General features: G+C 33.8%; 1 protein-coding gene across 1 annotated transcript in view; it reads right to left on the bottom strand.

The window, feature by feature from the left end:
• The window catches only part of LOC134852002 (cilia- and flagella-associated protein 251-like), an 88571-nt gene that overhangs the window by 48585 nt on the left and 21956 nt on the right, over positions 1-18030 (bottom strand). The window contains exon 3 of the mRNA XM_063868278.1: positions 17265-17375. Within this exon, the coding sequence (XP_063724348.1) occupies positions 17265-17375 (111 nt within the window). The remainder of the gene's footprint in view (positions 1-17264; positions 17376-18030) is intronic.

The following is an 18030-nucleotide window of genomic DNA, read 5'->3' on the forward strand; positions in this document are numbered from 1 at the left end:
ATCATTTTTTGTAACATTTTTTTAATTTTCTACACTATACTCGAACTATTCCTCCAACTTTCCAAAACCCTTGAATATATCCACAGGTACGATTTTAACAACTTGTCTAAATGATACGAACAATTTTCAGTAGAACTAATATTTTTTTATTGTTTGTAATTTTCATAACATTTTTATCATCCCTCATTTTGACAATATGTAAATGTATAAAGAAAGCAATCATCACATTTGCCCTAGCAACAATTTTTCTAATTATTTTTTTGGAAGAATATTATAATAAACATAAACCTTCCCACTAAAGTAACAATTCAAAAATCCATCAAAAATTGCTACCCAACAGTCACAGAATCAGTCTTCACCGACATCATCCCAAGATAACCAAACACCACCTTCAACTACTCAAAATCCTCAAACATCTACACGAATTTCCTTTCAAGACAATCCATACACTTTTGAAGAACGACATGCTCGTTTATCTGAACCACTAGAACCAGTTCAACGACAAGCATCTCTAAGTGAACCAACATATAATCTTTACCCAACACTACCACAAGAACTAAGTAGAATACGAAACCTTAGTCAAAACCAAAACACAACAGAAATAAATAGACAAATTATACATCCTCGACGAAACAGAAATTTTCAAACTCCCCGAGTTCATTTTGATATACCTCAATCCCCATCACAAACCACTCCAGAAAACACCACTGGTATCACACCAGAAACTCCTACACTTTTTTCACAACGAAGCACTTCAAGTCTACCCTCAGACTACTTAGGTTCAACACCAACATCTGAACAAGCACGAGAAAATCCTTTTAACCCCCCAAACCTAACATCACGACTGCCATATTGGACTACACATTCATTCACACAAGGTGAACCAAATTTAGTCAATGACCCCATAGATATTTCTACGGATACAACAACATCCTCATCACTACCAGAAACATTATCACTACCATCAACACCATCAATTAGTCAAATCTCACCGACACCCTTTAACTTAAATTTTCCAAATAATCTCGACGCCAGATATCGAGAACAATCATCAATAAATATTCCTTTAAGATTAGATTGGAATACATTCACAGCACCTCCACCATTATTTGGACAACATCAAGAAAGTAACCGCCTTCATAACTGGGCACTTAATAGATTACAATATCGCCAAGATATTCACAACGATATCCGTGATCACAATATTCAAATACTCCAACAAAACAGTTTACAATTAAAGTTTGAAATCACAGTTAAATTAAACAATATTACACAACATCCCTACCCATTAAATCCACCTAACATAACAGCTCAATCACTACCACCACCGTTTATAACTACTGAAGTAATATATAAATACGACAGATATACCAAAAACACAATTGGTTACATTACATTTTATAACCCATACTCAGGATTATCATACACATGTATATTCTAAAATTATTAATTTTTCTCCAACTCCTTTTTCTAGTAATCTCAAATCAAAACATAAACCCTTCCCCTCGTACAGGACCACAAGATTTATTAGTAACACATTACGATTGTGAAGAAAATGAACAAAAAACACTACATAAATATGCAATAAATCAAGTATCACAATGTGAAACAGAACCACAAGCTATAGAAACCACAGATATAATAGCAACACTCTATTCAAAAGCCCGAGCAACAACAGTTACAGGTTATAAATTCACAGCGACATTTTCCGAAAAGAAAGTACATTGTTCACAAGTCTCCAACGGCAACAAAAACCGACTTGACCATGAATCATTCTATCAAAGTAATATAGAACGTCTTTTACATCTCAATCCCGACGATTGTAAAAATGAATTACTTAGACTAAACATCACACAAAATAAAAACTCCCAAAGAAAATTAGTTAATTTTCAAGTTTTTTCAGACTCTGTACATCAATCACAACTTGAAAGACACCAAGGACATATAAAACTAGACGAAAAATACCCGTATAACGGCGCACACGGACGATTAACCTATGACCTACATGATAAACATTGGATACCACACATTGGTATAAATAACCCATCAAACTGCAAAGCAGACACAAAAAATAAAGGATACCAAGAAATAATGTTTTTCGATTGGAAAATACAACTCGAAAAAATACAACTCACACGAGATTTATCTGATAATACAATGATCTATCAAGGAATCCGACTACCTTGTAAAAATGATCAAGGATATTGCGACCCTACAACAAGAACACAAGCAACAATTGTTTGGTTCCCCGAAGATACATGTACAACATTTCAAGTAGCAAAAATACACGCTCGTATGATAAAATTTCACGAAAAATATTTCATACAATCAATTCCTTATGAACAAGTCCATCCATCACGAAAACTAAGTTCTGATTTTAGAAACATAGACAATATAGAAAATAAATTGACACGTTTTCAAATATATCAAGAAACAGAACTTGCATGTAAATACAGGAATCCACTTCACAGAACACAATACTCTGAAATATTAGTTGAATACGAAAAAGGATTCGACATGACCACTGGAAAAGTAAAAATCGACCCATATGCCACAGGTCATCCTCTAAACGAAGGAACATCCTATATACCAGTTAATTTTGAAAAAAGCAACGGACAACCTGGTGGACATCTAAAACCTTATGACACCAGAAGCACACGCTTACAAGAATTATCACTAATGAATACTACATATTTCGGTAATATCCACTATGATATTCATTTGGATATGAAACTAGACTATACAATTAGCCGCATTTTTCAAGAAATGTCACTCTCCGAATTAGAAACACTACACCAACTATGCGAATTAGAACGAACACAAATATTACAATCACTTGCACTAGCAGTATTAAAAATACCCTACGCAGGATACTTATTATCAGGAAATAGATCAAATTTTTTAGACTACGAAGGAAACATCTTATGGTTTTATACTTGTACTAAAAAAGTATCACCACTATACGTTTTTGAAGATAAACGATGTTATAAAAGAATCCCTATCTTTTATAAGAATAAAGTACATTTCGTGGATACACTTTCACGAAGAACCTATTTCTGGGATACCGCAGTCCCATGTGGATCAGAAAATAGCCACAATGTAGTACAACTTAACCCTGATGAAAATAATTATTATCTTCTCACTCCATATCCCACATTAATGCAATCACTCAAAAAATTTTCACCAGAAAGCATTCGCGCTATCGCTCGAAACCCAAATATAGACTTACAATCAATAGGAATCTATTCAAAATCAGATATTCAACATCACATTAGAACACAACAATTCCAAGAATTATTAACACAAATGGACACTATACAAAGACAATCAATAGACCAAAACTTACGCAAACTTGCAGAAACCGCAGGATTTGCCGATATCTACACGCAAGACTATAGCGGATATTTTAAAGACATTAAAGATTATATATATCTAAACGGCGAAAAATACCGTCCCCAAGATATATCACCAATCAACATTTTTAGCTTTGTTACACTCAAGAATGAAATCCTTGATTTTCTAGGATGGCCCTACTACATCTTAGAAAAATTGACTATTTTATACGCAATGTTTAACTTTATTGGATTTCTTTTCTCACTCTTAAAAGGAATCTACAACACATGTGCTATACACACACAAGTAAACAGACAAGCAAGCGTAGCACGCATACTCTTTGCAGGATTTTTTGGAATCTTTTCTACATCTATAAACAAAATTCTTTTAGACGCACAAATAAAAGAATATAACACAAAAATAGCAACACGACAAAATACATACGACGAAGAACATAACAATGTCGACACACAGCCAACGGCACCAAAATTACCACCCCTACCAAATAACCATCCACTATCCCTAGTCCCACGAAATTTTCGACATTTAGCAATCACACATAATCCAAATTTTCGACTCAATACATCGCAAAGTCCCGTCCAACATATAATAACACATCAATCACAAGATGATAATACTTATGAACAAATTATTGAACAACCCCATACCACCGCTTTTCAATCTCAAAATAATAATTTTTTTAGCCCACGATGAGCCGCCAACTTGGATCACTCCACCGATCAAATTCCCATCCAACCAATCTTACCTCTCCAATCCCAATCATACCACTTTTTGCTTTTCCGCCACCCGATTTTCCATCTAGCAATGTAACATCAGGCATGAATTCCGACACTAACTCACATATTTCAGTTTTATACTCCATCTCACAGCTAAATAACCCGAATATTGAAACCCCCGATGAATTTGCCGACTCAGAACCATCTCCATCCAATAATTTTCATAACCCTTCCAATTTTTCTCAACCTCCTTTTCAACCCATATTGTCAAATAACCCTGACCCAATCACTCCCACACCCTCTTATGCTTCCCAAGTTACCCCAACCTACTCCTCATACCATTCTGACCAATCATCTCATTCTCCAGACACCCCCCGAATCTCCCCAGAACTAGATAATTTTATTACCCTCCAACAACAACCCTACCACCTTAACACCCCGACCATAAACCAAATCTCCTCCACTACAAATTCATCCAATCCCCCTACACCCTCTTCAAATTATACTGAATCATTAACACCATCATCCACATCCACTATATCTTCACTAAACACTAATAGAGCTTACCGCACTTTTAAAAGAAAATTCCCCAACCATCCTTTCCCAGCAAAACCAGGAACAGCCCGTGAATACATCAACCACCCCCAGCATACTAACACTAAAGAATTTTTAGCTATCACTTTACCCTCATTTCCACAATACACCTTAAACACCCCTCACGACGCTAACGAAACACGCAACTTTGTAGATGAATACGTTTTAATGCCCACTCTCTCTTGGACCTCATACTATCATTTCACTAACCCTCTTTGCTTACCTTTATCCAGCACTCCCATCGATATAGAACAAAACAAAGACATGCTATATCGACTAACTACACCACTAACCGCTAGACAGTTTACTTACGTTGGATATAAAAAATCACTAAAAATACACACTGCACCTAGAGCTAATGAATATACACTAGAATACTACGATCACAACATCATCAGAGCTAACCAAGATCAATTCTTAGACGACGATCGCTTCGCTAATCCACAAATCACCGAGAAATTTTTTATCAAGACACCATATGTATTTACACTAAACATCTTCGACCGAAAGTTTGATCACATTATTTCAGAAGCACTAACAAACACACAAGCATACGAAAGTTTTAAAGAACGCTTCCAAATCTTTTCACTAACCTTTCATTTCCTTGCACCACACGAAAGAGATTTACACTGCTCACACGATATTATGTTGCGCACTAAACAAACACATACATACAGTTACTATCGTTTCATCCAAAATCACTTTGACCTCCACACACCCTCTAGACAACCACACCATCGTTTTCAATTCATCAATTCAAAATACACTTCACCGTATTTCCTAAATTTCACATATTGTATTAAAGACACTAACCTCCATGGTATTCTTCGTAATTATGACCCCATAACCCAAATGTACATTTTCTGCCCCATCACCAAGACCTTCAACGCCGAAGAATCCCGACCCTTCCTTATCCCGCACGAGTTCCTACAACCTATAGAAATCCCAATTTTAGAATTCATCCACAACACTAAATTTAACCACAAATTATATAACTTAATCCAAAACACACCTTATGAGTTTGCAGTAGGCACTGAAGAACTAACCACTATTAAGGCACTTCAATTGCTTTGGCCACTGCTTCAGACTAAAAATATCATTCGCATTCTAGCTAAACTACTAACAACTTCAGAACTAATTCACGACATCTTTCCCCACGGTTTTTTCCCCGACGACTAACAGGTAAGTATGAATTAAATGAATATTACTAACTAATTAAAATATTAAAAAACTCACCATTCTTTATTCATGTTTTCTTTAGATTTTTAGCCTTCATCCTAGATCATCTGAAAAATTCACAAAAGAAAAATACAAAATAGCAAACTTCTTCAAAACTGTTTAAGACCCTATTAAACTTTTGCACCAACAATTAAATAAATATAATACCAATGCAGTAAATTAATTTATAAAATTTTCCCCCAAAGCAGTAAATCTAATTATGATGAAAATTTGTATCTTAAAATTCCCCCATAACTAGCAGTAAATTTCCAAATTCTACGCAGTAAATTAATAAAATGCAATTGCAGTACTAACCTTTTGATATTTTCATTCATTCGCACAGAAATTCTATCCACACTCGCACAGCTCGCCCACAAAGAATTGTTTAAAATAATGAATTTCAGTTTCAAGTTTTCACACTCAACAACTCTAACATATAATAACATGTTTCAAACTTTCCTTTAACCCGGTTGGAAAGGAATCATATACTAAACAAAACTAACCAACGCAGCTTACTAAATACCACAAATCATAGAATAACAGCATGACTAAGAAAAGGAAACCAACGGTACCCAAACCGGATTAACCCAGTTTAAAACTGGATAATTTATTCTTTTGAGGACTATTACAAAGTCTTAGAAAGAAATAATAAAACACAAAAAAGTCGAAAGACAAACCCATACCACAAACAATTTGCTTTTTGGAAAAAGTACATAACCAACAAGACATAAGTAAGACCACAACAAACCCAACATAAAACGTTGTCACATAACAGGACCCCTCACAAAAACCGCATGAAATCATACTCCCACTCCTGGCCTAACCCACCAGGAAGGACGTCCTGAGCATGCTCTATAGCCGGCCTAACCCACCGCGCTACATCCACGCTTTGTGACCACACCTCTATTTTTAATAAGAGCTACTCAAGTGTGAGTAACTCTTCAAAATAACCGAACTAAAACAAAAAGCTTTTGTGAAAACAACTAACTAAAATCATTATTAAAAAATATTAAACTAATAAAAGTTTTATAAAATGTAAAATCACATGATGCAATATATAGATCAGAATACAACACCAAGGACGAACATCAAAAGACAAAACGACCCCACTACACTCGAGAGAGAATGACCAACTACAATCGATATGCCGCTCACAATCACAACTCAAAGGATTTAGAGTACGACTTGACTTCGCAGAAAAGGACTTCATTGAACTAGACCAATGACCACCTCGATGTTCAAGTATACGTACAGATCCGAGTAACCAGGCATCCCCTCCACGCACAATCTCCACGCCATTCCCAAGCTAGATCAGACACAAAAGAAGTTCTCCCCGAAGAACAGAAAAACCTGACATAGCCAACCATTCTGAAATCAGAATTGATTTTGTTGCAGAGACTCAGTCGTTGTCACAAGAAGAACACAACGTCTTATGTCCCTAACTCCAGCTTCCTGGAACTTCCTTAACAAAAAGGAAACAAAAGAAATATGATGTTCGCCAAATACCAACGTCCATCATCCACCCTTGAATTACAGAAGAACTGTTCTAAAAAACTCTGTAAAACCCGGATGGGTGGAACCTGATCTAAACTATATTTTATGATTGGATAAATTAAATGTTTTACCAATGTAAAGTATTTAATATTAACCAATCATGATCCATCTAACTAACAACCCACTTATTTGTAAGTGCTGAAGTTACTTGTAATTTCAGCACCAGAGAGATTTGAATTTAACTTAGAAATTAGTTGGACTCTCCCGAGCACTTCAGCAGCCGCAATAAACCAGTATACCCTAGATCTATTGAGCCTAGCAGAGACTAGTTAAACAACCTGAGACTAGATAGTATAAGAGTAAGATTAGGATCGGTATTAGACTAAGAAGTTGCACGAATCTATCCGGCCGAAAATAAGATAGCGTGACGAGCAGACGGTGTACCCTATCCGAAATTACTCTATGAGTTATACCCACCAGTCCTAACTCAAATGCAAGTTAGTCAAATAAGATTCTGCTCAATTGAAAATCAAAGTTTAGTTTTATATGCATATTCTGACACATATCACGACTCGTGAACTTCTACGACTCGTTGACAAGGCGTAAGCTTCTCTGACAAAAGCAAACGTCTATACTCTCATTTTCTACCTTCACAAAATTTCACATAAAAACAAATTTCCCTCCCTTGTTGTTCCGACCATTGAAAATGGGAAGGGGATTTGTATTCGGGTATGTTTTTATTTTTGTTTCTTTGTTTCACGCAAAATCAGGCACCACAAATAATCATCAGAAAGGGTCCAGAGATATATCATACTAAAGCCCTTACAGTATTGAATTTTTTGAGATTTAGTCTAATTTCGAGCAAGTAACGCGTTCGAGTAACGCTCGTTATATGGAAATTTACTTCTCTTAAAGACTTTTACGATACAAAAATTTGATTCTACTGCTATATAAAAAAATAGTTTTGGATGTTTCTTATAGCGCTTATTTGGCAAAAAAAAATGATTAAAAAATTCAAATAATTATTCAAAATGTTAGAAAAAAATTTAAAAATTTCCTATAAAGTTTTTTCATTTTGTATTTGTTATTCATTTTTGAAGAAAAATTTTATCAATCATGTCTAACTCGCTAACTTTTGTATAGTTCTCGAAACTCACCACCCAATAAAAACGACACTCAAGACGACACTCATTCTATTTTTAATAAATATGGTCGGAACATTCTGTGCTACCTGCACAGCAATCGATTGTCTTTGTTTTTTACTGTATCTGTTTTTGACATTTTTGTTGCTAGTTTTTTTGAAGCGACTACCAACACCCCGACTAACAGCGACTGCGAGATTAAAAAAAGACCGAACAGCAACAACACTGAATCATCGAGGAAGCAGCTGTTAGTTTTTTGCAATGTTAGAGACAGTTATGGGCCTGCAAAAATCGGTTGCCTGTTGCACAATTGAACTTTACTCAATCTGTTTGTACCTGTTTGGGCTGCCTATAGCTGATCTTTATGTTTACTACTGATTTTCACTTCAGCGGTAATGATGCTACCTCAAATTTGGTAGCAGAGCAAAATTGGTGTTTCATTTTGCTAACAAAAAACAGCATAGAACAGAACAGCAATGTTATTAACTTCGACCATTAGTGAACGAATTAGAAATAAGACTGCTCGAATCAGGGCGAAGCCCTGAATGTTCCGATTGCCTTTTAAGTTCTATGGGGGGAGTAATCACATGAAAAAATAATTGTAGAAAAAATAACACAATTTTTTTCCAAATCTGAGATTTTTTGTAAAATTCGTCCCCACACATCTCATATACAAAACACAGTGATAGATTTTGCTCCTAATAACAAATCAATTATGGCAAATAAGATTACTTCTACCATTTTGGAACGAATTCTAAGACGGACTAAATATCTTACGCGTTAATAGAGCGAAATATATCGTGCGTTAATTGTCCCAAATTGGCCAAAATGGCAATCTTTAATTCCTCATAAATTTACAAAAAAAGATCACAGGTGACATATCTTTTCAAATTTAACCTCAAGACAACAATACCTTTTGAGTCATATAACAAAATTCCATCAAAAATGGCTAGTTAAAAAGTCGAAGTTTGTCTGAAGAAAAAAAATCCACCCCGAGCACAAATATTTCGTTACTTTTGTATCGAAAGTCGGAACAAAAAGAGATATGAACAAATAATCAAAACAAAAATCTCAAGTCTTAAAAGTGTTTGTTGAGGCTAATAAACAAGAATAAAATCAAATGGAACAAGACTGCTCGTATATCAGGGCAAAGCCCTGAATGTTCTGACTGTCCCTTAATTCATATCGAATAGTTTTTCGGAAAAGAAATCATTGAAAACCTATTAATCCGATTAGCCAGCCTCAATTCAATTAGGAACGATTTTGTTGATCGAGATAATTGACCAAGTATAAATATTTCACATTACGCTCTCAGCAATATGATAAAATTCTCCAAAGCGCGCAATCGTGGCCAATTTGGCAATTTTCAAACCCCCAGAAAATTACAAAAAATAAATGGAGGTAAGATATTTTTTTTAAATTTGGACTCAACAAGTTAAAATCTTCAGTGGAGTGTAAAAATTTTTAGACAAAAATTATTATTTCGATAAAAAAAAATTGACTAAAATTGAATAAAGAAAACCACACCGAGCATAAATAACCCGTTTTCTTCGAAGGTCGGAACAAAAATCAATTGATGACCTCTATAAACGTTTCAAACATAGCTAGTTTTGGTTGAAGTTAAAGTATAAAATACAGTCAAAAAAGGATCTTGCTTTTGTTAAAAAAGAGATATCAACCAATGAGTAAAAACGTGGTATACTGTTAGGTTTTTTCAAAAAAAAAGTATTAAAAGCTGAGAAATGAGGGTGCATAGATTTACAAATAAATCAAATATTTCATGATAGTCTATTTGCACTTAAATTTTGGAAAAAAAATCCGACGAAAGGAAAGACTTAGGATCAAATCGAAAATTTCCAGTCATGATTGCTTTCTGAAGTTCGAAATCGGAACGATAACGAGAAGAGAGACCATATTTTGATTTCAAACTATAATAATTGAACAAGAAAATTGTTGGCAGTTTTGGACAATTTGACGTTATTTTTCAAAAAGAAAGCCAAAAAGGAGAAAAAAATTATGGTATAAACTAAACTTCCATGTCATGGAAGCTTTCGTTGAAATTGGATTTGAAAAGGAAAATTAAATTGCAAACTGAACTCATACTTTAAACCATGAGAATTTCAGGGGCAGGTCGAAAATTCGTAACAGGCGACAATTCGTAACAGCCGCAAAAATTCGTAACAGCCGACAACTGATAACAAGCAAAAATTCCTAACAAGCCATTCGCAAGTAGAGCACGCTTGCTCCGCTTCGCTTACATCCGGCATGAGATGAAGACTGCGCATGAATCAGTGTTCCCCGCTCAATCTACTGTTACGAATTGTCGCCTCACGATTTTCAGGATTGCTCATCGTAAAATTAAAACTTGTGATTCAAAGCAAATCGTTGCGGCTAAACTTTATGAAAAAAAGGCTGATTAAAAGAAACAGAAGTTCAAGTTTTTCAACTTGCTGGTGTTTTTTTGAAAAATTTTTTTTCAAATTATCAAGTATTGATCAAAAAAAGTTCTAGGTCATCACTCGAAAATTTTTTGACTAAACTCACAATCTCAAGTCTTGATGTCTTCTGCTGCAATTAAAGTAAAAAAAATCTCAATTCATGCTTCAAACCCAACTTTCACAGCAAGATGCCCTAAAATGTAAAAAAAAACGAAAAACGAACTTTGAAGTTATGACAGATGTTATTAAAATACCTATGATTAAAAAACCAAATTAAAAACAGATCGAAAAAGAAAACATTCAAATCCAAACTTCAAACTATAACAACTCTGTTAAAAACAAAACAAGCAATCAGAAAACTTGAGGGAATTTTGAACTTATTTTAGCTCTCCTTCAGCTTATATTGAATCATGTGAGGTGGCCCGCTCAGATATCCAGCGGTGACTCAAATTTTAATTTTTATAGATTTTGTTAGAATTGAATTTCAAAAGCAAAATTCAGAGAAACATGAAATTAGGTCAACAAAAAAGTCAACTAGAATTTGCTGACATTTAAACTCAAATCAGAAGCTCTAATTGAGGTATCATACTCAAATTTAAATAAAATCAAGGATAAATGTTTGTTGTTCCGACTTTCGATACGAAAGTAACGGAATATTTGTGCTCGGGGTGGGTTTTTTTTCTTCAGACAAATTTCGACTTTTTAACTAGACTTTTTTGACGGGATTTATTTTTATCATTCAGAAAGTATTTTTGTCCTGAGCTTGAACTTGAAAAGATATTTCACCTGTTATCATTTTTCGTAAATTTATGGGGGTTTACAGATTGCCATTTTGGCCAACTTGGGACAATTAACGCGCGATATAACCCGCGCTATTAATGCGTAAGCGAAGATTCTTAGAAATCGTTCCAAATTGGTTGAAAGAAGCTGATTTGCCATAATTTTTTGTTACAAGGAGCAAAATCTATCCTTGTGTACTTTACATGGCGTGTGGGGGGGATTTTCAAAAAAAAATCAAATTTCAGAAAAAAAAGTTTTCATTTTTTTTATTAATTTATTTTTTTTTGTGTTGTTACTGCTCCATAAATCTTAAAAGGCAGTCGGAACACTCAGGGCTTCGCCCTGATACCAGCAGTCTTGTTTGAATTAAAATTCAAAAGAAAAAGGGAAAGAGAAAAAATTTAGGAGAGAAGGAGAATGAGCTAAAGAAAGACAAGGAGAAAAAGAAGCAAAGAGTGAGAAAATGAGTTATCATTAGAAGAAAAATTTCATGTTCATAGATTTCAGAATTCATAGAAGGTATCTTCAAAAAACTTATAACAAACCAATTATAACATCATATTTTTTGTGGAAGTAGATTTTCCAAAAATAAAGTTAAAGTGGAAAATCAACTTTTTTCCTGGCAACGTTTAAAAGCTTATTGTTTTTTTTTGTTTGAATTTTAAGGTTCGAAGAAACAGAAAGGAAGTACCAACTTAAGAATCAACCCAAAGTTTATCAAGAGATTTTCGGTAGAAATATGGTTAGAAGAGATAATAAAATTAACAATGAGGTATCAATGTATGCCTCAAACCAAATTTTGAAGCCATGATAGCTCTTGTTAAAATCAAAGTAGAAAAATGTTTGTTTGAAATTAATTTGCCTTACGAGGCCAAACTGTGCATTTTGTGAATTGTAAGCGGATTCCACAACAAGAACGCTCCCTTTGTTCTTCTTTTGTTCTTTAATTTAGTTTAATCGTTCAGACAAAATTTCAAAATGTTTAATGAATCCAGGTCTTTGGAATCCAGGAACGTACAGACACAAAATTGTGCGCCTATCCAGTGCACAGTTTAGCTTCTTACTGTATTATCTATTAATTTGTTATGACTAATGTTGTGAAAAAAACATCAACAATTTCAATTGATTTCAATTGACTAAAAATTTTGAGAGTCAAGATAGCTTTCGCTCAATTTAAACTACAAAAACTAGTGAATAGAGATATTCAAATCAAGCATCCATGCATGTTAGTGTTTGCTGGTCGTTTTAATAGCGTCAATTTGTTCTTCACAAATGTAAAAGTTTTGCTGAGCAGGCTAGTTTTTAACCAATGATCAACTTGAACTGCTTCAGTTTTACTGCGGAAAATATGAATTTTTTGAACAAAGCCCTGCCGCTTAGTTCAAGGAAGTAGTTTATAGCTGTTTTGAGAGCTTCAACCGTTTCGCAAAGGTCAAAACTGTCGATATAGCCTATACTTCAACCGATAAAACTCTGAACTATCGCAAAACATTTTTTAGTTTGAATTGCTATCTGAAAATGAAGTGCCTAACAAACCAATAAAGTTCAAGGCAAAAATGTTCAATGCAATGGATGACGATCTTTTTCAGTGATAGCGGCTGCTTTCAGCTGTACTGATACATGAAATTAATTTGTAAAAAATAACAAGACTGCTCGTATCAGGGCAAAACCCTGAAAGTTCCGAATGCCTTTCAAGGTTTATGGAGCAGTAATAACATAAAAGATTAAATGTAATATAAAAAAATTAATTTTTTTTTTCTAAAATTTGAAATTTTATACAAAAATCATCATCTCACACGCCATTTAAAGTACAGAAAGAAAGCTCCTTGTAACCAATCAACTATGGCAAACAGGCCTCTTTCAAACAGTTTGGAACGATTTCTAACACAGATTAAATATCCGTTTACGCGTTAATAGCGCAAATTATATCGCGCGTTAATTGTCCCAAATTGGCTAAAATAGCAATTCTTAAACACTCATAACTTCACAAAAAATGTTCACAGATAGAATATCTTATCAAATTTAAGCTCAAGACAACAATAGATTTCGAATGATAAAAAATTTCCGTCAAAAATGGTTAGTTAAAAAGTCAAAATTTGTCTGAAGAAAAAAACCCACCATGAGCACAAATATTCCATTATTTTTGTATCGAAATTCGGAACAACAAGACTGCTCGTTTCAGGGCGAAGCCTTGAACATTCCCAGTGCCTTTTTAGGTCTATGAAGCAGTAATAACATGAAAAAAAAAAGCAAAAAGTTTTGTAAAAAATTTGATATTTTGTGAAAATCATCACCCCACACGCCTTATTAAGTATTAAGTGATAAATTTCGATTCTTTTAACAAATCAATTATAGCATATAAGCTTACTTCAATCAATTTGGAACGATTTCTATGACGGATTAAATCTCCGCGTACGCGTTAATAGCGCGAATATATCGCGCGTTAATTGTCCAAAATTGGCTAAAATAGCAATTCTTAAACACTCATAACTTCACAAAAAATGATCACACATAAAATATCTTTCCAAATTTAAGCTCAGGACAACAATACTTTCTGAATGATATAAATAAACCCCGTAAAAAAAACTCTAGTTAAAAAGTCGAAATTTGTCTGAAGAAAAAAAATCATCCCGAGCACAAATATTCCCTTTTTTTCGTATCGAAAGTCGGAACAAAAAAAAACGCTTCTATTTGGAACGCTCGAAGTTTCCCAGTTAATTTGCTGGCACTAAATGCGGAGAAACAATTTACTTTTACAAAAGCAGGCAGTTAAAAAACTGACACATTTATATGTTTGAAGATACTTTCAGTGTTGAAATCATTCACTCCTCCCAGCAACTTTTATGTTATTCACTCCTTCAATCGATGATAATGAATTTTTGAAGTTGTTTCAATTAATTTGTTTTCAGAAAAAAACGATGTAAAATAGTGCCAATTTTTTGAAATACTCTCCTAAATTTAATTAGCTGAAAAAAGTAATTTTTTTTCTGAGTAAATTAGTTAGATGATGAAAGTTTGAAAGACTTCAAGTTGTTTTCAGAGCCAGAATTGTTTTGTCGAAGGTTAGTTTCTAAGGCAAATTTTTTAAGCGTTGAAACTTCTAATTATTTCAATTAAAATGATAGCCTGAAATGAGGAACTAATTTTGAAATACATGATGCCGAAAAATCAAGCAACTAAATTTTGCAATGAATCAAATTTTTTTATCATTGTTTAGTTGGTTTTTTGACACCGAATTCTTTTTTGATTTCTTGCAAGTTCTTTCATGGTTTAGAACATTAAATCTCATACGAGAACGTCAATTTTTAAGCAAGCGATTTGAACAATGATTTTTCGGAAGCTGCAGTTTTTTTGATATCTCTAATTATTTTGATAAATGTCAGTTTTTAGTTTGTTTCTTTTGTTTAGAAAGCTTGATTTGTTTCAAAAGTATTTTTCATTCTCAAGCAGGCTAGCTGTCCACTGATGAAACTTCAAGTACTTCCTTGTCAGTTGCATAGCTTAAATTGTTCTAAAATAAATTTAAAAAATTAGAAAAAACTTATCAAAGAACAAATTTTTGATTCACTAAACTTCGATTTTACGACTTCATTTTTAAAATTCATTTCTCAGGTACAAGCAAATTTTCAAGCAAAAAATTGAAACAAACGACTCTTTGAATAGATTGAAATTCCTTACAACAATTTGTTTTTTGTTAATAAGGAATTCAAAATATGAAAATTTGAAAATTATCATTTTTTTCGATGACCCAAATCGTTACGCAAACACAAATCGTTTTATTTTCAAGCAAAATTTTTTTGAGATGTTTCAAGTTAATCTAATAGCCTGAATTTTTTTCTAACAACAAAATTTTAGATATTTTAAGTTGTTTCCATTAGTTTGAATCTGTTTTGTAGAATCTTCTTTTTTATTCAAGTATTTTTAATGAAGAAAATTGAATTACTTTGGTTTCTTTCATAGCTTGAATATGGTAATTACAGTTCTGTTTTTGAAGCAAGCTATTCTAGTCGTGAAATTTTCATAGCTTCAATGAGTCAATCAAACCTCAATTGTAATAAAAAGCTATCAATTGATGTTATTTTGATTCAAGAAAAGATACAAGATTTCAAGAAAAGATACAAGAGTTTTAGCAAACTAATCAAAATAAGAACAATTGATTTAAATCAAACCTTTTTCTATGTTCCGAATTGATTAGTTTGAAAACTTTGAAAGAAAGTTTAAGCAAAATGATTTATTTAATAGATTGAATGACTTTCTTGTTGAAAAAGTTTGAAATATTTGAACTTGTTTTATAAATTTGAAACAGATCACAATTTTTTGTGACTTTTTCAGCTTTTATTTTTTAACTTTGAAAATTTTCAATTCTGTTACAAATTTCCTAGAATTGAAATACAACAAATTCGAAGTTCTTTTTTCTAGCTGGCCTCGATTTGCATTAAAAAAACGAAGTTTTTTCCAGCAAACTTTCAAGAACAGAAATTCTGAACTTCGAAGTTTCAGTGTTTTTCAATTATTCGAATGTTAATAAGGAACTCAAAATATGAAAATTTGAAAATTATCAATTTTTTTGATGACCCAAATCGCTACGCAAAAACAAATCGTTTTATTTTCAAGCAAGCTTACCCCAGTCATTATTCGAACAGCTGGTTTTAAATTTTTTGAATCTCTCATGTTATGTTTTTGATACAAATTTTTTCAAAAAGTGACAGACAAAGTAATTTTATTAATTTGCTCATCTCAGAAATCATTTGTCCATGAAGTTGAATGGAACGAATTGAGATGATCCTGTCTGAAGAGTAGACTAAACAAATCTTATTTCCCAGACAAAACATTCTGGATTCATATCGTTGAAATTTTAAGAATTTTTCTCATCGGCTTGCCTGAAAGTAATTAAACATTCTGTTACGTTGGGTTTGATCAAAAGTTGAAGCACCCCAATCATAGCCTTTTCCAAATTCATTGGAGATAATTCGATGCTAAGGCTCTTCGATTGAACAATTATTTTGAAAATCGGAGTGTAATTTTTCAATTCAAAATTAGAATCAGAGAACTGACAGAAACATCTTTCAAAAAAACCTTGTCGCGGGCCGCCGAAAGACGTGGGAGTAATTGAATCCGAATTTTTTCCACTGAATCCATACTTACTCGGGAAATTGCGCTTGGAACATAAAAAAATGCATTCATTTCCAAGTTAGACTTTTTGTTGTTTTGTAATTCACAATGGTCGTTACTTTGTTGCTGTTCCGGTCTTTGAAAATTGGGAGGAACTTTGTATTCGGGCGGGTGTGTTACAGTTCTTTTTTTTCCACGCAAAATCAAATGAACAAATAATCATCGGACGGGGTTGAGTGATATGTCATATTAAAGACTTTACAGTCGTTATTCGAACCACATTGAAAAATTTCAAACAAATTTTCCTTGTGTCGAGAAAACCCGCTTTGAAGTTTTTGATTTTTGGTCTAATATAATACTGCAATTGATTTTCGCATCAATCACTTGCAAGAAATTTCTGCTTCATCTCTTCTTACTTGTCTGGTTTGAAGTTGGGGTGTTGCTTCTTGGGCTCTGCCAGCTGCTTCAGTCTCTCAGAGGCCTCGTAGCTCCTGTCCACTGGCTCCTCCGGCCACGGTCCCAACTCCCTACAACAAACTAATGGTTCATCATTCGTCCACACATCAAGCTGAACTATGCTTTTATGAAAACACTTTTTTCCAATGTCTACTTCTATTCATTTGGAAAAAAGTGCGACTACCATCAGGCGGCTCAATTCGCACTTTTTCAACTGCTGACAATACTTTCACTCGCCACCTTGCTATGACCAACGGTGGCGGACTCAGGGGAGGGAATGATCTGTACTATTTTACGACATAAATATTCGGTCAACCTCCCTCAAAATTATTCCAAGGAGATTTTGGCACCAAATTTAATAAGGAGACGGTCGTGATCTGCGAGTAGCGCTCCAAAACTTTGCAAAACTTCACACAAAATGGCATTTTTGGCCCGTTTTTTTCGAAACACTCGCTTGCGGCGCTTCAAAATAGGGTTTCAATTGTTTTGAGAGATCTCGGAAATTACATTTGGTCTATCTACAAAAACAGTCGAGAAAATGTACTCTTGGCAGAAAACGTACTTCTTTCCTCCCCCCAACCCCCCCCCCCCCAAACCCACCCACCCCACCTCACACAATTATGCATTTTATAAGTTTATGGTCTAACGACTGGTTTTACAAGGTTGATTTTGTAGACCAAGTATGTTTGCCATGGCCTTATTAGTCTGCAAGTCTGCACGTCAATT

Source organism: Symsagittifera roscoffensis, chromosome 7 (assembly GCF_963678635.1).
Source record: "Symsagittifera roscoffensis chromosome 7, txSymRosc1.1, whole genome shotgun sequence".
NCBI lineage: Eukaryota > Metazoa > Xenacoelomorpha > Acoela > Convolutidae > Symsagittifera > Symsagittifera roscoffensis.